Raw genomic sequence first — 23,782 nt, 5'->3', positions numbered from 1 at the left:
GCTCCCGATTCAGGGATAGCCTATCTCTGCTTGATGAATCTACAATCCAAATGAAAAACGAAGTTTGAAAATACCTGCAAATCCAAAATGTTATAAGCATTCCCAGACTCATCAAATTCGCCCAGACTCATCAAATTCGCATGGTAAGTTTGGAGCATATCTCCTCAGCTCATCTACAATGAATTGGTAGTGGTAAACACCAAATGGGAGCATCTTCATGATAATGAAACCTTTACCCAAAGAGTGCAAGGGTTCTCTGAAAGGAGAAGAAATAAAAGTTACTGTAACTTAGATTGTGAAAAGAAAACTGCTCAAGCTAAAGAATGGAACTTCAAACATAGACACCGTAATAGAGATTCCAGTACATGGTCTTCCAATTGTCCCATGATCCAGTAATAGCTACTCGCTTGCTACCAAAACACCATGTTATCATTACTGCTCTCTTCTGCTCTTGGTGGAAATCCTTGTAGCGCGTAGACTTCTGTACCAGTGGATCATTTCAGATTTGCATCATTTGACCAGGCCTGAGCAAGGGAGCCTCAAAGATCTGGAGAAAGAATTGCAACTCGATTGGATTTTCCATTACATGTATCTCTATCAAGGTGTGTCCTTAGATATGCCAATTAATGTGGTAGATAATAGAAAGCCTTCATAAACAAGCTTTTCTTTTCTTTTCTTTTCTTTTTCATGAATGTTGTACAAATTTTCAAGCAATTTCATTTCCTTTTAGCATAATATGCAGAAACCAATCTCCCTCAAGTTTATAGCATAACCAGGGACATTAAGAGTAGAATGACACCATGCCAATAGTTTTTAAGGCCAAAACTGTTAGTTTTGCAACAATGAATATTGCTATAAAGTTTAACCTTTCTAACATGAAAGCATGTAACAAGAAGTCAACAAGCATCACTGTATCACCTTAAAGATTCAAATGGAAAGATATCGTACATACACTGAAATAAAATATTCCATTTACGCAAAACAACAACTATTATGATAAAGAAACAAAGAATTACAAGCCTATTCCTTCAAAGCAAATGAGAATACAGAAATGCAGACCATAAAATAGGCTGTAAATTTGAGACCCTACAAACATAGCAGGGTAGCAGTAACTAGTAAGAGCCAAGGTTTCTAGCTCAGGGCACCCAATCCCTACCTTCAATAAACCTAGTGTTCCATGAGTTATGCAGAAAGTAAAAGGTTTATCTTTTCTACTATCTCAGCAACCATTGATGATATAAAATTATCTTTTTTGGTAATGATTAAAGAGGCAAGCAACCAAATTTAAGAGGGGGAAAAGAAAAACAAGACAAAAGGTACAAGAATACATGATCCAACTGTTTTTGCACGTAAGAAGCAACATTAAAATTTGTATGGCAAGGTTCCAATCTATGTGCAGCAGTAGAATATAGTATAGTCGAAGCACAATGAAAAGAGAAGTATAAACTGAAATGATTCTTTAGAGAGCTAGCAATGCATCCCAGGCTCTCATTTTTCTTCTTGAATTAAACAATTCCGAACATTCTGGCCATCATACTGAAGAAGTCTCATATTAGCATGTGTGAATTATCTAATTCAAGATAGCACTGCATTTTCATACACTATTTGGTGACAGTTCAAAGATAAATGTTCCGTCTCCATTCAATATAGGCCAAAGATTCCACCTATCTACCATTTGGTTCTTTAAAATGATTTAAATCTTGAAGCATGTTGAGATCCTTTTCATGCACTGATCTTAACTGTAAATCTAATGCTGAGAAGAGAAGATGAAGAACGGAAGAAGAAAAAGGAATGAAGAACAGAAGAAGGAGAAGGAGCCTTACCTGGATGAAGGAGGAACCGGAAGAGGTCCTTGACCAACCTGATTTGCAACCCAAGGGGAAGGGGAAAGGGAAGGGGAAAGGGGAGAAGAAGGGTAACCAAACATCAGAAACAAAAGAAATAATATATGGGTAAAAGAGGAAAAGAAAAAGCAAGCTGAGTTGCTAAATTTTACCGGACCAAAATCTCCGATTGATTTGGGGTGACCAGTGTGGTGGAGGCTGCTTCTCACCGGATGGCATCTTGAACCAAAGGGTGACCAAAGAGGTTCTTGCCATTCTCCCCCAATCGCACCTCACTGGTATGCAATGACAAACCAAAGGAGCCCTTAGACTTCTTGTTCCTTTTTTTTTTTTTTGAATAACATCAGATTGGGCTTTTATTAATAGAACAAAATTACAAAAACTGCACACTTATAATCCTAAGAAAATGGCCTAAAGCATATGGCCAAAGGTAAAAAAAATAGATATTTTTAAAGTAACTTCTAGAATCAACATTTATTGCACCGATTCCTTGTCCAATCAGAAATTGCTGAAATCTGTCATCTCTTCTTCCCATCATTTCATTTTCAGTTTGACGATTTCCTTTTTCAAAACTTTTCCTTCCGAACCGTTCCATTTTCTTATTGTTTTGAAGCTTTCTTCCTTCCGTTCTTCCTCTCCTGGTGCTGTCTAGTCTGGTTCACACAGCCAATTGTATCTTCTTTGTTCTTCAGCGTACTCAGGCCCTCAGGGACCTCCATTTCCAGGTATACCTCCTCTTTTTTGTTCTTTGTTCTTTGTTCTTTTTCCCGTTATCTTCTTTGTTCTTTGTTCTTTTTCTTTTTTTTTGATTGAACTGTGTTTCAGTGTTTCTGTTGATTTTTGTTTAGAGGAGATGATTTTTTTTTAATTTGCTGTTAATGGAAAATAACGGGAATAGCGGCCCGTTATTGCCGCAATTGGTCGTTACCCGTTAAATTGCGGCCGCGATCCACCGCTATCAGTGTGACTCCGTTTCACACCGCTATTTTTAGCAATTGCAGTTTCGGACAGCGCCGCTACCGCTATATAACGGCCGCTATTACGGTAACGGACCGCTATTTAAATCCCTGGTTGGTGTTATTGAAGACGAGGAAAATGTCTATACTGGAACTAGTGTCCGGCCCCTTGTTGCCACCAAGGCAATCCTCACATACTCTTTAATAATCTTTGGACTATATTCAACTTGAAATTGTCTTTTCTTCAAATAAATTTGCAGGGTTGAGGATGAGGAGAAGCAAAGTCCCACTACCTTGAACAAGATTTTGTCTTGATCAGAGCTTTTCTCTTTTGAGGTTTCAGGACTTCTTTTTTCTCCTTAATTTTCTTAAAGGGCATTACTAGTCCAATCCTATAATGCTACTGAATTGTCAGGTTTGGAGAGCATCTCTAGTAGAGCTCCGTGGGGGCAATTTACCAATAAAAACCTTTTTTTTCAAAAATTATCGAAATGAGCCCATTATTTTATTATTTACCGGATTGGTCCTTTTCTAGGAAATCGCATTCACATTAAGGCGCGATTCTTCGCCACGTCAACAACTTCATACGACGTATGCGATGTCCTCCACAGTGAAAAGACTACAATGATCAAAAATTTGACCGTTGCCCCCAATGATAAAAAAAACTATAAATACCCCAACCCCCTTTTTATTTTTTCACAAACAAATCCTCTCTCATATTTCCTCTCAATTTCCTTCCAAAATTCTCTCAATTTCCTTCCAAAATCTCTCAAATCTATATTTAATTTCAATTTCCTCTCAATTTCCTTCAAAAATTCTCTCAAATCCATATTTAATTTCAATTTCTTCTCAATTTCCTTTTTAAAATAATTTTAAATTTTTTATATTTTTATAAATCGTAAAATTTGTGCGATTTCATCAATGGCGGATCATTGACTCGTCTTGATAGGCACCACATATCGGTGGAACAAATGACAATGGTAAGTGTTAAATTTAATTTTTAAATATTATTTAAGAATTTTTTATTTATGCATTTTTAGATAATTATTAATTTGTTATTTGTTATAAAAGTCTGAAGATCGAGTATTGGAATGCAATATCCGGAATATGCATGCTCCTCCATCACCGTTGGTAGAGAACTACCTGCGGGAAGCGGGTTTTTGGCACGTGGCGACGGTGGGCCGGGGATGCAAGTTGGACCCGAAACTGATCAGTACGTTGATCGAGAGGTGGAGACCCAAGACGCACACATTCCATCTTCCATGTGGAGAGTGCATTATCACTCTAGAAGATGTTAGTCTGCAGTTGGGATTGTCGGTGGACGGGTACCCAGTCACCGGGTCTGCCCAATCTAGCAATTAGGAGGCGGTGTGGTACGAGCTTTTGGGCGCTATTCCGGAGAAAATGAAGGGAGGTAAGGTCGAGATGGGCTGGTTACGTGACACATTCCCTGATCCGGATGAAGATTCAACCGAAATTGAAAGAATCCGATATGCTCGGGCATACATTCTTCAATTAATTGGAGGTTATCTGATGCCCGACACGTCACAGAGCCGCGTACATCTAAGATGGCTGCTAAAACTCGTTGATTTTAGAGCAGCCGGTGAACTTAGTTGGGGGTCTGCCGTCTTGGAAACATTATATCGGGAGATGTGCAGGGCGACGCGACCAATGAGAGCAAACATCGGAGGTTGCCTATCACTACTGCAGTCATGGGCACGGTTTCAGTTTCCATTTCTACGTCCTCGAGTGAACCACCCATATACATTCCCACCCATAACGAGATAAATTTTATTATATTACATTTTACAATTATTATGTAGATTTTTAAAAATAAAAGTATGCTAAAAATTTATTTAATTAGGTGGAACCATCCGGCAAGTTATGCTCGATTACCGTCCTCTCTTGAAGATATACGGCTTCTATTGGACCAAAGGTCGGAAGTAGAAGTAAGTATTATTGCAAATAGATATTTCCATGCATTCACTATTTGATTGATATTTAGTATTTAGTATTTAGTATTATGTATGTATATAACTAATATTTCTATCATGTTCATATAGTTTCAATGGACACCATACGAGGATCCGGCAATTCGGGCAGTAATCCCGGAAGAGTTTTTACAAAATCCACAAGCTTAGCATGTGAAAGTCGTGTTGGTCAACTATGCAACTGTGGAGCCGCACCAGACAGACAGAGTGCTACGACAGTTTGGATGTAGACAACCGATTTCGGTATTTCCTGAGGTGTTTGACGATCAACACAAAGTCGACCTTCGGCAATTGAATACGGATTGGTCGAGATACTGGTCTGAGTACATAGAAATGTGGGAAGATTGGTATGAATATCTACCTACTCGGGAACCAATCATCGTTCCGGAGTTATCGTGCGTTCCAGAATACATGCCATGGTTTAGGATCCATGGCAAGCCGTATTTACTGACGCCAGAGGAGAGGCAGCGGCGAATACGTGTCGAAAAGGTAAGGCACGGGCCTCTAAATCCAAGACGACAAGATGAAGGCAGCCCTTCAACGAGGCCCAGACATTCACCCGGCTCATCATCAGAGGCCATGCGATCACCAGGCTCAACGAGAGCACCGACGCAGCAGTTCAACCGATGATACCCACGCAACCGCCTTTTCAGATGATACCAGGTGCGTTTCCTAGCCCTTATATGTGTCTAACCCTTATATGTATCCTTTTCCGAGTCCTATGGTAGGTTGGAGCCAAATGCCCGGTTCAGCTCCATTTCCAAAGGCGCAGGAGGGATCGCAAGGGAGGTCGTCGAGGAGCTCTCCTTTTTACCAATCCCCACCAACGTATGGGTTTCAAACACCGTCGTCGTTCCTAATTTAATTAAAAACCCTAAACCCTTAATTAAAAACCCTAACCCTAACCTAATTCAATTAAAAACCGTAAACCTTTAACTTAAAAACCCTAACCTAATTTAATTAAAAACCCTAGCCTAATTTAATTAAAAACCTAGCCTAATTTAATTAAAAACCTAGCCTAATTTAATTAAAACCCTAACTTAATTTAATTAAAAACCCTAACCTAATTTAATTAAAAACCTAACCTAATTTAATTAAAAACCTAGCCTAATTTAATTAAAACCCTAGCCTAATTTAATTAAAAACCTAGCCTAATTTAATTAAAACCCTAACCTAATTTAATTAAAACCCTAACCTAATTTAATTAAAAACCCTAGCCTAATTTAATTAAAACCCTAAACCCTTAACTTTAAAAACCCTAACCTTAATGTAATGTTAGATTTGGAAAAATGTTTTGACCGGTACTAACAAATAATAATTTTACATAATTTGATAATTTTACTAACCATTAATACAATTTTTGACTTAATAATTTTACATTCACATAATGTTAGATTTGGAAAAATGTTTTGATTGGTACTAACAATTAATAATTGTATATAATTTGATAATTTTACTAACCATTAATACAATTTTTTGACGTAATATAATTTATCAATTAATAATTTCACAAACTTAATTTTTTTACAATTACATTCAACTATTGCGATTAGGGCATTATCGACTTGTATGGCCTGGATTCCTACACCATCCGCACAACTTTGTTTGACTGGCTGTTTTTCAGATATCCATATTGTTACTTTTTCTAGTCGAGCAAGGTCAACCTTTTGGTTTACGACGTAATTCTCTATCCGGCAACAGCTTAAAAGGAGCAAGAGATACGGGCGGCCACTTACGTTCATCCGGGACCGATGGGAAAATGTGTCTCCATATGTTGTACATGTTTTCTAATTTGTACACTTCGTCCACATAACTCATTGGATCTAGACGGAGTTTTTGACAAGCTGCAATAACATGAGCGCATGGATACCGAAGTGCATCAAACATCCCACAGTCACAAGTCCTATTTCGTAAGTGTACACGATATTGCCCGCCAACAACACCTTTGTGCGGTCTGTCAAACTCTGTCACGCAAAACCATAAATTGTTTCGATCGTGACACACTGTGTGCATGGTGTTTGCCCTCGCCTTGGCCTTGTTAATTTCTTGAACTACCTTACTGCACCATACATGACCTCCCGCATCGCTCGCATAACTTGCTCGCTTTGGAAATAATGCCGCCAAACGAAAATATGTCTCTCGCACAACCGATGTTATCGGTAGATGGCGCGTTCCTTTAAGAACAAAATTTATGCATTCTGCCAGGTTCGACATCATATGACCATATCGTAGGCCACCGTCGTATGCTTATGCCCTCTGTTCGAAACGTATGTTACAAAGGTAGTCCGCCCCTTCTCTGTTTTGGGATCGTAAAATTGCCAACATCTCGTGAAAACAATCTTTATTTATTTCATACCCTGCCAATATAATATCATAGCGAATAATTTATACCACTTCTACCAATAAAACTAATTCAAATTGACAAACGAAATAACACAGATATAGACTAAATACCCATGTTGGTCACTTGTTGTCGTTCGCTCTTAAATGGATATTGCCTGTAGTAGTTCGAAGCAACGTGTCTTAGGCAATATCTATGGTGTGTGCGCTGCCATAAGCTTCCCTCTCGATCAAATGCAGCTAGTATACCGGCGCCCCGATCTGCAATAACACAGATATCAGGTTGAGGGCACACATGCCTCTTTAACCTAGAGAGAAAGAAATCCAGTCATCAGACGACTCCCCCGGTGTTATTGCAAATGCAATTGGAAGAATTCTCTCACTGCCATCCTGTGCCACTACAAGCAATAGCCGATGAGTATACCTACCGAACATGAAGGTACCGTCAATTTGTACCAACGGCTTGCAGTATGGAAATGCATCTCGGCATTGCTTAAAGGTCCAAAACAATTCTCTCACTGCCATCCTGTGCCACTACAAGCAATAGCCGATGAGTATACCTACCGAACATGAAGGTACCGTCAATTTGTACCAACGGCTTGCAGTATGGAAATGCATCTCGGCATTGCTTAAAGGTCCAAAACAGGCGTTTGAACACTTGGCATCCACGTAGCAATCGGCCGTTGTAGTACGCATGTTCCGTTTCAAGGTCTGTGATGGCACCGGGGATGTATCTCTCTAGCACCTAACACCACTGCCATATTTCATTATATGAGGCGTCCCACCCACTATGCATCTTCTCCAACGCCTTTTGCTTATCTATCCAAGCCTTGCGGTAAGAGGGCGTGTACCTCATTTGGCTACGGATATTGGCAATTAACACCGGCACTAAAGTCCTAGGATCTGCTTTTATCGTGGGCAGTATCAAGCTAGCTAACATAGCTGAATCCATTTTGGGATGATCTCGTGAAACACCTACAAAGGGAGTACATTAAATAATGCAACATTGCGTAATAAAAGTATTATACAGATACAGTCAATACTGTACCTGCAGCACATGTATGTGGACCTTTATACTTTTTTATCTCCCACAACCCTGTCCTTTTCCTTAACGAGGCGTAGATTTTCCATGAACATGTGCCGTCTTGCACCACACACTTCGCCTCAAACTTATCAGATTTTGATTTAACGACATGGTAGTTAACGTTGTTTTTGATGCTATGTTATTTCAAAGCACCAATAAAACTATCCTTGTTGGTAAACTGATTACCAACTTCAAGTTCACCGAAATCTATCCTCGAACTTGTACGATCACGCAACCGGTATGGTAGATCTGGAAACTTTAACGCATCATCTGCAGACAGATCGACATTATACATGAGATCTCGAGGTGAGTATGCTCTGAATCGTAGATTTTTTTCCTCATCTGAACTCTTGTCAGCATCTTCAGCTTCTGTTGGAATAAGCTCCGGTTTAGAAAATAAGCCAACTTCTGCACCATCCGGCCCGGGCTCTCGAGGTGGATCCACATTCGACCCATCTTCTAACCCACAATCATCTGCACTGTATGAGGTCCCATCACCGGTTGACGTCGTAGGGAGTACATCATCCTTTCTTCTAGGCATTTGATAACATCCCCAATTGGATGTAGATTGTAACGATAGAACTTGATGCCGCTCCCCAGTATGTATTTCCAACATCAAACATCGAGCCACCGACGTACATGTCCCATCCACCGACAGAGTGTCTTGCAGGGAATGTGCAATCGACACCGCTATCGAACATGGGCTGTTCCGTATTTTGTAATCCGCTGACCGAGTGTCGGTCAGGGGTGGTGTATACATCTCGAACACCGGTCACTGGTACATCAGTTAGCGATGTAAATTGTACATATAACTCAATATAAGCTGCTCCACTAGCAAGATGAGTTTGCACTATTACCTCCAAGCTACGAGCACCTTTTATGTCGAACGAGTCATATGTCACCGGATCAACAGAAGAACAAAATCGATACGTGATAGACAGAACTTTCATTGGCATCGTTCCAAAAATTTTACGCCTAATCCTTTTACGAAGTTCTGTCAAATCTATTCTCTGACAAAAAAATAACACCATTCTCGGTGTGGCAAACCTCACCATCGTAGTAAATAACAGCACTAATACGTTCACTCATATTTGAAACTCTAACCTTCTTAGCCTCTCTAAATTGTTTCTGCTGTGACTTATGCATTTTGAGAACATTTTCTGCCTCATTTATAGCCTCAGGCCAAACATGCTACTGTAGCAAAAACGTGTCCACGAGGGCGCGATTTCACAAATTCTTCTTAAATAGCATGCTGCTAGAAGCGATTTTATATTATTTGCTCAGAAACGTCAAAAAATTTATTTCTTACATGACCTACTGTAGCAAAAGCGAGCTGACGAGGCCGCAATTTCACAAATTCTTCTCAAATAGCATCCTGCTAGAAGAGATTTTATACTATTTGCTTAGAAACGACAAAAAAATAATTATTTCTTCCGTGACCTACTGTATCAAAAGCGCGTCCACGAGGGCGCGATTTCACAAATTCTTCTCAAATACCATCCTTCTAGAAGCGATTTTATATTATTTTATCAGAAACGTCAACTCAAAATTATTTCTTCCAGAACCTAAAAACTCATAAAAGCTTGAACCTTAAACCCTAAAAGCCAAAAAAAACCTAACGTGGGTAATAAAATAATAGGCTCATTTCGGTAATTTTTGAAAAAAAAAGAGCTTTTATTGGTAAATTGCCCGCTCCGTGGGACAGCAATGCTGGTCTTTGCAGTCGTCTCCTCCCACGAGACACAAACAAAAATGCCCCACCTTATAATGTCATTTCTTATTGCTGTCACTATCACAGTTCTCCTCCTAGCCACGTTTCCATTTCCGGTGGCCACATCAATCCTGTTATTAGCCTTGCGGCCTCACTTACCGGAGTTATTTCCCTTTAACGTACTGCCATTTATATATTGGCTCAATGTGTTGCGGGTGTACTAGGGACAATAGAATTACAGTCTGTGGTGAACGCCAAAATTGAGCAAACATTTTCTCTTGGTGGACCGGCAACTACGAAATATTGGAAATGTAATCCTACAAAATGAAATACGACAAGATAAATAAACTAAGCTTAAATAAATAAAATAATTGTGTTTCGGAAAAATCACTGCTTTAGAAGTAAATCTATCCTGATTGATATAATCTTGTAGTGGACGTCACCCCTAAAAGTGAAACACAATTAGTATTGCTCTTCTCAAAAGTATTCAGAAAAATACAGTAGAAACTAAAGCTGAAAACTTGGTTAAAAATTTGACTGCAAAAGTTTTTTGAACAGAAAAGAAGCGAGCTAGGAAAGGTAGAGAAGAGATTATTGTTTGCTTGCTGTTGTGGAAAAATGAAAAAAATGACCTGCTATTTATACTATTTTCTGAAGGGGTAAGATGGTAAAATAACAATTAATTTCCAAAAATAACAGAGAATTTACCTCAACCGAACATATTCTGCAACAATCGGAACATTTTCTGCAACTGAAAAAATATCTTGAAAAACAAAAGAAATATCTTTGATAAAAGCAACATAAATTTTATTCAAAAAAAAGCATACACAGAATGGGCAATAGCAGCGGCGCACATGTTGAGCCTTCAACCTTAATTTATTCAATAAATAAATAGGCAAGAGTATATTTAAATACGCTTATAAACTTTTTTTTCTCCACCAATATATATGGACTACCCACTTTTCATTATCAACATCAAATAACCATGGAATGGATTGTTGATAACTCATTTCTGAATTGGAACTGTCACTCGTAATATTATGGACTTGGTTGTTTATTATAAAAGCCATGGCAATCACAGTGTGACAATCGTTGGCCATATTCTTTCTCCATATTATATATATATATATATATATATATATATAATAGATTAACCATTAATGGTTTCTTCATGCAGGAAGCATTATTTCTTTTAAATAGTCTCATAAATATTTTTCAAGGCATGGATTCTATTATTTCTCACGAATCTTTCAGCAACAAGTTCAGTTGAAAATCACGAGACAATGATCCCAAAGGAATCTAAATCTGTAAAAGCAACATTGTTTGGTTGCATTTGTGCCCGAGAGTTTACCTCACCAAAGGTAATGATCTTCATCCTCAAATGGTTTATTCTGGTGGATTCAATTTTCAGAAGAAAAGGTCAAGAAGGGTTTTTGGTTTTAAGGGAAATTGATAAAAAGTTTTGAGGTCATTTCTTGAAGAGTGTTTTAGTTTTAATGGAAATTGATGGTACTCAAGAGCTTTTTGGTTTCAAGGAAAATTGATAAAAAGTTTTGAGGTCCTTTCTTGAAGAGTTTTGTGGTTTTAAGGGAAATTGATGGTCCTTTCTTGAAGGGATTTCTGGTTTTAAGGGAATTTGATAAAAAGTTTTGAGATCCTTTCTTGAAGAGTTTTGTGGTTTTAAGGGAAATTTATGGTCCTTTCTTGAAGAGCTTTTTGGTTTTAAGGGAAATTGATGGTGCTTTCTTGAAGAGCTCTTCTGTTTTCTCATACTCAGCAGTGTGATGAGCCAAGATGCAGCAAAAAAGTATTCCTTGGGAGGTTGTACCATTGATGGAAACAAGCCAACCTCTGGGGTTAGCGTAACAATAGCATTTGACAAGAGAAGAAGCAAAGAACTATGGTTTGTGCAGTGATGGCAGGGGTGATGGCACTAGCAGTTTTATTGCATTTGTTTTGGGTTGAAAATTGCCTTACAAACTAGAGTTAGCCATTTGGTTTTATTTTATTTTATTTTATTTCTAAACTTAATAATTTATATTTGTTTAGTATTTAAATTTTTTTGACCTAATCCTAAAAGATTAAAAGTTTAAAGTGGCAATAAGTTATTGTTGAAGTTGTGCTTTAGAGATTTTACTAAAACAAATTTTTTTCATTTTTTAAATTGTTTCATTATTGTTGCTGATTTTAGGAGTTTGTTAATTATGAAATGTGGTAGTTGCTTGATTCTAGGATGTGGTTATTTTTTTCATGTATTTAAGCAACAATTCAGTTTAATAAAAATGTGACTTTACCCACAAATATTTCTATATTTTTTCTCCTAGTCTCCAATGTGTCAAAAAGAGAAGCTGAGCAAAGAAGATGAAGTTGAAAAAATTGATGAAACCTTCTACAGAAGTTTAGTTGGTTGTTTGATGTATCTAACGACTACAAGACCTGGTATCTTACATTATGTAAGTCTATCATTCAGATTTACAAATTGTACAACTAAAACACATCTTACAACTGCTAAAAGAGTCTTAGATATGTAAAAGGAACACTAGATTATGGAATCAAGTTTTGTGCAAATCAAGATTATGTTTTGCAAGGCTATTTAGATTGTGATTGGGAACGTTCACTTGATGATTTGAAAAGCACTTCAGGTTATTGTTTCAAGTTTGGTTCAAGTGTGTTCTCCTGGTATTGCAAAAAGTAAAATATGGTCGCACAATCTATAGCAAAAGCTGAATTTATTGCAGCTAGTACTGTTGTCAATCAAGCTTTGTGGTTAAGAAAAGTTTTAGTGGATTTGAATCTGAATCGAGAAGGATCCACAGAAGTGTTCGTTAATAATCAAACTACAATTTCTACCTCTAACAATCCTGTTTTTTTATAGGAATACGAAATCAAATTATTTTCTCTTAGAGAAGTGCAAAAAGGAAGGTTCAATTTGCTTAAAGTACTGCAAATTTGAATTTCAACTAGATGATATATTGTTGCAAGATGACCATTCATGCCACATGCAAAGTTGGCGAATCCTCTAATATTGGCGGACTCACAGAAAGTGGCGAGCTCATAACTTTGGCGAACTAAAAATACGAGCTAGATTTGAAGAGCTTGCTTGCAAGTTATGTTTACAAAATATATTTTCTTTCTAGAATATTTAGTATTTATTAGTATAATATATTTAGCATTTATTAGCATAATATATTTAACATTTATTAGCATAATATATTTGACATTTATTAGTATAAAAATCTTTGTTATTTCTTTCCATATTTAGGAGGTTTTTTTTTTGGGTTATAAATACTCTTGTTATATTGTTCAAAATATATAAGTGAAAAATAATAAAAACCTTAGCATATAATTTTGTTGCTAAATTTCTCGTTTCTTCTCTGCAAATCTTTTTTTCCTTAGTATCAAAATTCCAACAAGTGGTATTAGACCTATCTTCTTACAAGTCGTTACTGTTCTTTCTGAGTTATACATGACTTCCGCGAGTTTCTCACCACCTTCACCATTTGTTTTAATGGAGAAAACTATCATATATGGGTTGTTAAGATAAGGACCTACCTACAAGTTTATGACTTGTGAGAGGTTGTGAATACTGATGTCAAGCTAGCACCATTGGGGGACAATGCTACAGTCGCTCAAATTAAACACCATAGTGACGAGCAAGCTAAAACATACAAGGCAATGTCATGTATACAGAATGACGTCTTGGATGTCATATTCATGCGTATTATGGCTTGTGAGATTCCCAACGAAGTTTGGAATAAGCTAAAAGAGGAGTTTTAAGGTTCTGATAAGACCAAACAATAACAACTTATTAATCTCAAAATAGATTTTGAGAATTTGAAGATGGAGGCTGAAACTGTGAAGCAATACGTAGACAGGATTATGGCGGTAGTAAATAACATCAGGTTACTTGACGAAAAGTTCGCAGATAGCAGGGTCGTTGAGAAGGTCATAACAACATTTCCTGAGAGGTATGAATCAATGATTTCTTCACTCAAATACTCAAAGGATCTCCCGATGATCTCTCTTTCAGAGTTAATAAATGATTTGTATGCTCAAGAGCAAAGAAGAGCATCAAGGCATTGGGAGCGCATAGAAGAAGAAACACTGCGAACCCTAAGTACTGATGATGCGTGTAACACCCCATAACCTCAAACCGTCGCCGAAATCGGGTTACAAGGCATTACCGAATGTATTGGATAATTTACAATAATTCTTAAATAAATAACAAACATATATAATCATAAATTCATATAAATTCTTACTAATTGACTTCATTCATTCATTTTTAAAAAAATGAATATAACCCCTTTATAACTATTATACCTTCCCTGCAAATTTCAAATTGCAACCAATGCATTTATATACTCAATTATACCAAAATACCCTTTATCAAAGTGTACCCAAAATGAACATAACACATAATGTTTCCATTCTAAACTAAACATTTCCAACTCAAGCCATATCACATAGCTTGATCAAAACCCAAAATTCATACCAAAAACTAACTATACATGCCATATTTACATTAATTGCATAAGGTCCAAAAGTACCGAAAATCATTTTGATAATGTGATAGCAAATCTCCGACCTCTTCCGAAATCGAGCTAGCTTCTGAAATCTATAGAGCATAAGAAAATGAATGAAGTAAGCATTAAGCTTAGTAAGCCGTGTAATATAGAATTAAAATTTACCAATTTAACATTTAAGCATTAAAACAATTAAAATCAACTCATTTGTCTACAAAGTCTATTCACATCACCATCCACGAGTTAGTCATATAGCTAAATATATCATGTCGTCCCTATAATTCATATATTCATAAAACAACAATCCATGTAAATCATGTATTTCATGTAACTTTTAAATCATGTATTTCATGTAACTTTTAAATCAATTTTTTCTATTCGTATAACCTGTAATTCATCAGTAATACCAGAAATTTATCCGTATCAACCGTAACTTATACATATCAATGGTAATTCATGCATATAATTACATAGTTTATTCATATAATCAGTAACAGTAATTATGCCCGTTGAACCTATTAGAACATCGAGGGATACACGGGTGATACACTATAAGTGTATTTATTAAAAATTCGTCAATTCATTGTCATTTTTGCTCTTTCGAGCCCTGATCGGTAAGCTCATTCCGAGCTGATAAACGGTAAGCTCTATCGAGCTGAAACGGTAAGCTCTATAGAGCTGAAACGGTAAGCTCTTTCGAGCTGTAGTGAGTCCGCAACAAATGCAGGAGCTCGACCAAACGGTAACCCTAGTGACAAGTCACTCGTATCCGACAATTTTCTAAAGTTCAAACGGGCTCGATATTAACCAATTTCATCAATTAAGCAATGAAAAATCAATAACTCAATTTCTCAATTCATATATATATATATCTAATATAATTTAGTACATACATTTAAATACTCAAAATTTCATATTCAGTGCCTATTATCATACCAAAACAATATAACGTATATAGTATTTATAACATTTCATTTGCATTTATGTAAACAGTAATATAATAATATATTGGTAATTTAAAATTCAAATAGATTATTCATTCAACTTACATACATTCATTTTTGGACAATTACAGTTATTTAATAATTCAATTCTAGTTATACGAACTTACCTTGTATTTGCTCGAATACTTTCGTCTACCCGTCTAACTTTTGTTTCCCCCAATCAATTCCGATATTTGTTTATCTTGATCTATATAAATTCAAATTTAACTCATTTATTCACCAAATCAATCAATTCAATCCATATAAATATATTTTGGCATTTTTACAAAATAGCCCTCATATTTTCACATTTTGACACTTTAGTTCCTAATTCACAAATACACAAAATATACGAAATTTCTTTATACGTATTCTTAGCGAATACTATATATCTTCTAATCAGCCCATATTTTCATTTATTTCACATTTCTAACATAATATTTCTATTTTTTAATTAAATCCCTAATGCTCATTTTGTCAAAATTTACTTTATAAAACTTGTATATATTTCAATACCCATCAATAATCTAGCATAATACTTCAAAATATACTAGCATTCAACAATGGCACATTTCAAAATCATCAAAATTTTCAGAAATTGAAGTACAGGCTAGCTAGAATTAATACAAAGTAACGATCTCAAAAACGTAAAAATTATTAAAAAGGGAATAAAAACCACACCCTAATTGAGAATCTAAGCTTGGCCGAATGTAAAAGCCATGACTTTGGCTTTCTAAACTTCAAAATCGTGCAGAAAGAAAATGACTGCCACTTTCTGTTTTGTTTTTTTTTTTTTACTTTAATTCAATATTAATAACCATTTTACCAAATTAACCTTAATGAAATAAAAGCATAATTCACATATTTTAAGGTCATTTATGACCAGCACCACTATCATTGGTCCAATAACATAATAAGGACCTCTCATTCAACTTATCAGCAAATAAATACTCTTAACTTATAGCATGCTACTTTTACATTTTACGCGATTAAGTCCTTTTTATCAAATTAAGTATTTAAACGGTAAAATTTATACTATAATTCCATCATGCTGTAAAACTTATTAAAAACAATATAATAAATATTTTTACTCGGTTAAGTGGTCCCGAAACCACTGTTCCGATCAGACTCAAAAAAAGGGGCTGTTACAATGCGAACCCTCAGAAACATAAGGTTAAGAAAGGTTGGATAGAGAAGAAAGAGAATTGATGGAGAGATGGTGGCAAGGAAAAAAGCTCACCAAGCTCTCACTGCAAAAAGACAAATCACTCGGAAAGGTGTTATTGGTTCAGGCCAGATTTTCAATGTAGAAGTTGTAAACAATTTGGCCATATGGAGAAGGTATGCAAGAACAAAGGGTGAACTCCTCAACAGAATACGCAGGCTCAGGCAGCTGAAGGAGATCACATTCAAGAGGAGTAGGTGTTCACAGCCACAAGTTTTGCATCAAAAAATCAGAGTCGCGAAAGGTTGGTTAATCGATAGTGGATGCACCAACCACATGACCTCAGATGAAAACATCTTCAGGAAGATTAACAAAAGATGTGATCTTAAGGTGAGGATTGGTAATGGCGAACTCTCAGAAGCTAAGCGAAAAAGGGATGTGTTGGTCAACATTCCAACAGGTACTAAGGAAATTACAGATGTGCTTTTAGTTCATGAAATAGATCATAATCTTCTTAGCATTGGTTAATTGATGGAGAAGAAATACATAGTTGTTTTCAAAGATAAATGTTGCACTATATTTGATTCATTAGGATAGGAAGTGGTCACAGTCTCAATGAATAATAAAAGTTTTGTGCTGGATTGAAACTTTGAGCTTATACCAGTTCAATGGATAAATCATATAGTTGGCACAAAAGACAGGGACATGTGAACTATAATTCCCTTAGTCAAGTGTGCAAGTCAAAACCGGTTGAGAAGATGACTAAAGTTGAAGATAAAGATGAAGATGAAGGTTTTGATGATCTTCCTGTTAAAATCAGGCCTATTGTTGAAACTTATCACAGATGTAATTTAGCAGTATTGGAGCATGCAATTTTTGAAGAAGTTGCACGAGAAAACAACATTGGAGTTTGTTGCAAGATGGTCAAGAAAGAGTGGTCGGAACTCGAAAAAAGTGCGAATTGACAAATATGCAATCTATGAAAAGTGGAAGCTGCAAACTGAATGAAATATTTTACCACCCTCGGGTTTATTCCTATGCCTTCTCTTTGAAATATTTTGTTTGGTAGGATTTTTCTATGTTTTCTGTAATATAAAATTCCTAGGTAACTATTTTAAGGGGGATTGGAGTATTAGCTGGAGTTGATTACTGTTTAGTGATATAATAAAATTGACAATTTCAAAGTATAGATGAGAGGTGTGAAGTGTAAAACGCCAAGATTAAGCATCGACTGCTATATAAGTTAAGGATGCTTCATTTTTTAATAAACCTAGAGTAAGCATCTTAGTTGATCTAAAATGGATATCCTTATCGGATAAAAAGGCTTTTTGGATCGTGGTGGGTTTACTTCTGCACCTCCAACAAAATTTGCCTAAAGCATATTACACAAGATATACTTCCATTGTTAGTTTCTTTGGTGTTTTGCATTTGGTCTTTGCCAGAAACCAGATCAGATTTCGTCTTCTTGTAACTGGCAACTATGGAATGGATTGCTAATGTTTCGTTTCTGAATTGCAACTATCACTTGTAATATTATGGGACTTGGCCGTTTAACATAAAAGCCATGGCAGTCACAGTGTGACAATCTTTGGTCGTATTCTTTCACCATATTATATATATAATGGATTAACCATTAATGGTTTCTTCATCCGGCAAGCATTATTTCTTGTAAATAGTCTCGGATATTTTTCAAGACATGGATTCCATTCTCTCTCGCGGATCTGATCATAATCTTCCAACAGCAAGTTCAGCTGAAAATCACGAGACAAGGCTCCCAAAGGAATCTAAATCTGTAAAAGCGACGTTGTTTGATTGCATTGGTGCCCGTGAGTTTTCCTCACCAGAGGTAATGATCTTCATCCACAAATGATTTATTCTGCTTGATTCAATTTTCAGAAGAAAAGGGCTCTAATGCTTCCCTCCTCATTCGTTTGTTTTAGATGTGGAAGGCAGCACTCACAGAGTTGGTGGCGACTGCTTCACTAATGTTCACATTAACAACATCCATTGTCGCCTGCTTGGACTCGAACGAGTCTAATCCCAAGCTTCTTGTCCCATTTGCAGTATTTATTATTGCCTTTCTGTTTCTCATGGTGACAGTTCCTCTTTCAGGTGGACACATGAGCCCAGTTTTTACTTTCATTGCTGCCCTCAAGGGCATCATATCTCTAGCACGAGCTTCCATCTATATCTTGGCCCAATGTGTAGGCTCGATAACAGGTTTTCTCATACTCAGCAGTGTGATGAGCCATGACGCAGCAAAAAAGTATTCCTTGGGAGGTTGTACCATTGATGGAAACGGGCCAATCTCTGGGGTTAGCTCTGGGACGGCATTGATGTTGGAATTTTGTTGTACATTTGTGGTGCTTTTTGTTGGTGTAACCATAGCATTTGACAAGAGAAGAAGCAAAGAACTAGGGTTAGCTATGGTTTGTGCAGTGGTGGCAGGGGCGATGGCACTAGCAGTTTTTGTGTCCATTAGTGTGACTGGGCGGGCTGGTTATGCCGGCGTGGGGCTTAATCCTGCGAGGTGTTTAGGCCCAGCCTTACTGCGAGGTGGTTCGTTGTGGGATGGCCATTGGGTCTTTTGGATAGGACCTTGTTTAGCTTGCATAATTTATTATGGCTTCACCAAGGGCTTACCCAAAGAAGGCCTTGTTTGGGAAGATGAAAAGCATGACATTAAGAATTTAGCCGCTCCTACACTTTGTTGTTGGGGACCTAGAAGTAGGACAAGTCAACTTAATGGGAACGTTTTGGAAATTGTGAGACGCTGAATCACTGATGGAGGCTACCGCCTACCAGGTGGAGTGTATTATTATTCTCATGGGAGACTGAATATATTTATCTCCAAAAGATTAAATCAGAGTAGCAAATTGAATAATATTGGATGTTATCTATATATTGGTAATTGGTGTGATCATCATGGACAATTTCTAGGGCTGTACCTGTATGAAAAGAATGTCAATGCTCCAAATAATGTCTGTTAGCTGATAAAACATGCATTAGGTTTAATTATGTTAAGAGTAACATATTTCATTAACACAACCCAGTAAACTGCACAACAAATGACTTAAGCTAGTAGGTAAATGTACTTGATTAAACCAGAATTTATTGAACCTTTTTTTATTTCATGACACCTGATATGTGATGATAGGCAACTAGGTTGATGCCTGTAAAAGCGATAAGGATGATGGAAGGGGCTCATGAACAACAGAATTCGAAGAAACCGAGATGGGATTTCCCTCCAACTGCAGCATGATGCTCCCCATGATCTCTGTCAATAGTTTCTTGAACTCATCTTCTTTAATCATCTTCCCATCATCCACGTCTATCCTGTTGAGAACATCAGCAACAACCTTGTCCATCTGGTGAATTTCAAAAAAGAGTTTTAGTTAGTGGAGTGAAAAAAAAACAAAGGTGTTTTAGGGCATGCCAATCTAGCAACCCTCCGGAAACCAGTGCTGAGTGTTGCAGTTTGCAAGCTTTTTGTTATGTATTGATGAATGTGAAGATGCAGGCGATCGAGATGTGTGGTTGCAATACCAATACCTGTTCAACAGCACCGATTTGAGGTAATCCAACTGATGGAGCCACTACATCTAGCACCACACGTAAATACTCCTTTGATATTTTCCCATTGCGATCCTTTGGCACATTTTCTAAACCTACATTCAGCAACTGTATTGCCAAAATGAAAGACTCGGTTCAGTAATGGTGGCACAAGAGAAATGTAAAATCCGACATAAATATATACACACAGAGAAAACTAGGGTAAGACAAGAAAATACGAAAGCATGTATATGTATGTATATACCTTGTCTAATTCAAACTTGTTGCATAGTAGTCTTTTAATGCCACTTCCATCAAAGGTGTTTTCACTATGAGCAACAATCACAGGCTCCTCCTTGAGATTTTGAGCGACACGCTTAGCTACTTTCTTTGATTCTTCCAAGAAGGTTTCTTGAGAGACAGGTTTGTCATCCCATGATTCCAAAGCTGGTTCCACTATGTTCCTCATAACCTACACAAGCAGAAGAAAGACCAAATTCACATTCTCCTAATATTACTGACTGAAACGAAATGTGTAAACAGCCAAATACCCAAGAATCTGACGAAGGGGGCATTCCTTGATCAACTGTAAGTTTCTCCAAAGCCTTAGTAATACAATCACGCAACGATGCATCTTCACACCCTATCTGTGAAAATATAGACACCATCTCCGCTTCATAACTTGGACCATTGATGAATTCCAACAGATCTTCTCCATCCATACGGAGGATCACAATAGGATCCCGCTTCAAACCTGCAGCCATACCAAGTAGAATATCTGAAAGAGCCTCTTTAAGCCCAGTTTTGCTCACCTTTTGTTGTTTTCCATGGGTGAATTCTTTCAAAACCTGAAAAACATTTCTAAATAATGTCAGCTTCCATATCCCATCACCACTCTGATGATCCATCGTGTGATGATTTCAGTTCCTAATTCCCGATCTCTATTCACAACCTATAAACACATATGCAGAACCAGAAGCTTATGCGCTTATTTTATACGCTAATGATCGGAAATCATACTGGCACTGGTCCCTGGAAGTGGTCCAAGTCTTACCTGTTTTTATATTTCTCTATCATGAGAATAGTGCTCAATTGTCTCGTCTCCAATTTTTATCAACTCATTCTCCTAAAGGAAAGAGGGGACCCCCCGATAACTACCTTTATAGTGTATATGACCATATTGATCTCATTATTTAAAGGGAAATTTAAGTAAACGATTCACGAATTAGGTATAAAAGTGGAAGATGGTCCAATATTGAAGCAAGTACTTGCGTTTTCCCCACTAATCATGACATTCAAAACATACAAACAAGGCTTTCATTAATTTAATCTTAGTCCGAAGTGTGGCTTGATTGTGCACTTTTGGCCAATGGTGCCACAGTTTAATTGGATAACGAGGCAAGCAAAGTCTTAAATTAATCATTCATGGCTTGTATGCAGAATAAAGTTCCTAAAGGACAACCCTAGTTTCCACAAGATTCGTCACTAGATTCCTTCCCATATATGAAGATAAAAGGAAAAGATAAAGCAAGTGTGAGTGGGAGAATAGCAGAAAGTCGCCCATAACACCGACTGAATCAATCCATAGGTCGATTGTTCTCGAGCAAGTTAGAAATGGAAATTTTGACAATTAAATACCCCTTACAAGTCAATTGGTCAAAGCCTCAAAGGACAATGGGTTTTTTATACTTGTGACCTTGGTGGCTGACTGCCTGTATGTTATCCATTAATTTACAACTTACAAATGATACAGCGACAGCTAAAAGGTTGGATTATTGGAAACTGTAAGATTAGCAAATAAGATTACATTTTTTTTTTATACTTGGTGCATCTAGACTTGGCTTCTTGTTTTTTTTTCTAAGATGATAGCATTAAAATTCGTTTAATAGAAATTCTCTTGTTACCTGTCTTAGCTAGGAAAAGAATCCTAACATGCATGAGCTTTACTTAAAGCACGAAAATAACCAAGAAAGAGATAGAAAATGAGGTAGGTGGGGTTTTGGGACAAGACAAACCTCAAAGTAAATAATATGATCTGAAGAACACTAAGCAGCCAAGCCAAGAGAGGCACTGACATCAACAACACCAGGTTGTACTGTAAATGCTTCACAGAAAGCTGACCATCACTGTCCTTACCAAGCTCCCTTTGAACTTAAACTTCTTTAGGGAGGTTCCTCCTGTCCTCTACTACTTGTCTGCATTAATTCTCTTTTAGAACAAAAGCGGGTGGTTGTCTTGTGAGTTAAACAGCTAGGCCTCTTTATTTTTGCAGTGGTCTCTGAGTCAAATACGAATGGCCTTTTGACGGGTGCTTCTTTAGGCTGTTTTATATACAAGGATTTAAGTAGGTGTCGAAGGGAGTCTCGATTTGGGGGGTAGGACACGTGGGATGGTAGTGAGCCTCCGATAAGGGAAGTTAGATATGGGGAGCACAAAAAGTCCATCCCTCCTTTTTTACTTTTGTCACCTCCCCCCCACTTCGTGGTGACGCGTGGATTACTGTTGAGATTTTCTTTACCCTCGATGGATAGTGGATACGTGGTAATCAAATGTTGATGGAAGCCATTTTGAAATTCTATTTTGGATAAACTCTCACTTTAGTCGTGTAAATCTTTGTTTGAAGTCATTCAATCGGTGACTCACAGCCAGGGGTAGCAGGTAGAAAAATTTTCATTTAAATTTTCTTATAATTTATAAAATTTTAAATTAATAATAATAAATTTATATTTTATTTCTTTTAAATTAATAAAAATTTATTTTAATTTTTTAAAATTTATAAAAATAAAAACTATTAACACAATAAAATTATATTTTTACTACATAAAAATATATAATCTAAGTATACCCTTAAAATAATTTCAACTTTATTAAGTGCAACCATGTTAAGAATATCAACTAGACCTATAATGACTTATCTTTTCTATTTGTAAATCATCTTTTCTTCCTTTCTTTTAAATTGTTAGTTTTCATAACACAATTATTAGTTTTTTTTCCAAACATCAAGTTCAATTAACATAATTAATTTATAATATGTTGTATTTTATAATAAAATTATTGAACACTTGATTTTATATGATAAAATAATTTTATATTATTTTTATGCTAATAAGTAACAATTAAAAATTTTAACTTTAATGACAATATAATTAAAATATTTCGTTACGATAAAAATTTATATGGACATCAATGTTTTTGGAACTAAACTGATACTCGAATTGGCTAGGTAACTGGTTCCGATTCAACAATTATTATGCATTATTGAAATTCATAAAATAAAACAATCATTAAAAGTTATAAAATCCGGTTTAGTCAGTTCGTATCAATTTGCAGTTAATCAAAAATTTTTTTTTGCCTTGTTCTGGATTGATGTACCGACGATTGTCGGTCCAATCAATATGGCTAGTCGGTCCGGTCTAATTTTGAAACATTAATTGGATGCAAACATTTAAATTACGTAAATATATAATTATATGGAGTGTAAAACAAACTCAAACTCAAGATCGAAGTCAAAATAACCTGAACTTGAAAAGATCCAAACCCGAAATAACTCGATTTGAACTCACCCAAACCCATCGATTGCCACCTCTATTATTAATCATACAATCATTAATTATACAAACGTAATCAAAT

General features: G+C 36.4%; 1 protein-coding gene, 1 long non-coding RNA gene and 1 pseudogene across 3 annotated transcripts; 1 reads left to right on the top strand and 2 right to left on the bottom strand.

Moving 5' to 3' along the window:
- Nucleotides 1-110: 110 nt before the first annotated feature.
- On the bottom strand, nucleotides 111-1,922 carry LOC105762905 (uncharacterized). The gene is made up of 3 exons (XR_001124046.2): nucleotides 1,824-1,922; nucleotides 366-547; nucleotides 111-256 (listed from the first exon to the last, which is right to left on the bottom strand). It is a non-coding gene; the product is annotated as an uncharacterized LOC105762905 (long non-coding RNA).
- Nucleotides 1,923-2,264: 342 nt separating this feature from the next.
- Nucleotides 2,265-19,377, top strand: LOC128035377 (probable aquaporin PIP2-6; annotated as a pseudogene).
- A 209-nt stretch (nucleotides 19,378-19,586) lies between these two features.
- LOC105762903 (uncharacterized) lies at nucleotides 19,587-22,453 on the bottom strand. Of its 2 annotated transcripts, XM_012580867.2 has the most exons (5): nucleotides 22,168-22,453; nucleotides 20,704-21,000; nucleotides 20,418-20,624; nucleotides 20,153-20,281; nucleotides 19,587-19,968 (listed from the first exon to the last, which is right to left on the bottom strand). In XM_012580867.2, exons 2-5 carry the CDS (start codon nucleotides 20,914-20,916, stop codon nucleotides 19,762-19,764), a joined length of 756 nt encoding a protein of 251 aa, XP_012436321.1. In that variant the 5' UTR covers nucleotides 20,917-21,000; nucleotides 22,168-22,453; the 3' UTR covers nucleotides 19,587-19,761. The 2 variants fall into 2 exon arrangements, with proteins under 2 accessions (XP_012436321.1, XP_012436320.1); XM_012580866.2 differs by lacking the exon at nucleotides 22,168-22,453 and having other exon boundaries at nucleotides 20,704-21,198.
- Between the last annotated feature and the right edge of the window lie 1,329 nt (nucleotides 22,454-23,782).

Source organism: Gossypium raimondii, chromosome 12, assembly GCF_025698545.1.
Source record: "Gossypium raimondii isolate GPD5lz chromosome 12, ASM2569854v1, whole genome shotgun sequence".
In the NCBI taxonomy this organism is placed as follows: Eukaryota; Viridiplantae; Streptophyta; class Magnoliopsida; order Malvales; family Malvaceae; genus Gossypium; species Gossypium raimondii.
This window is presented reverse-complemented; position numbering and strand designations above follow the sequence as displayed.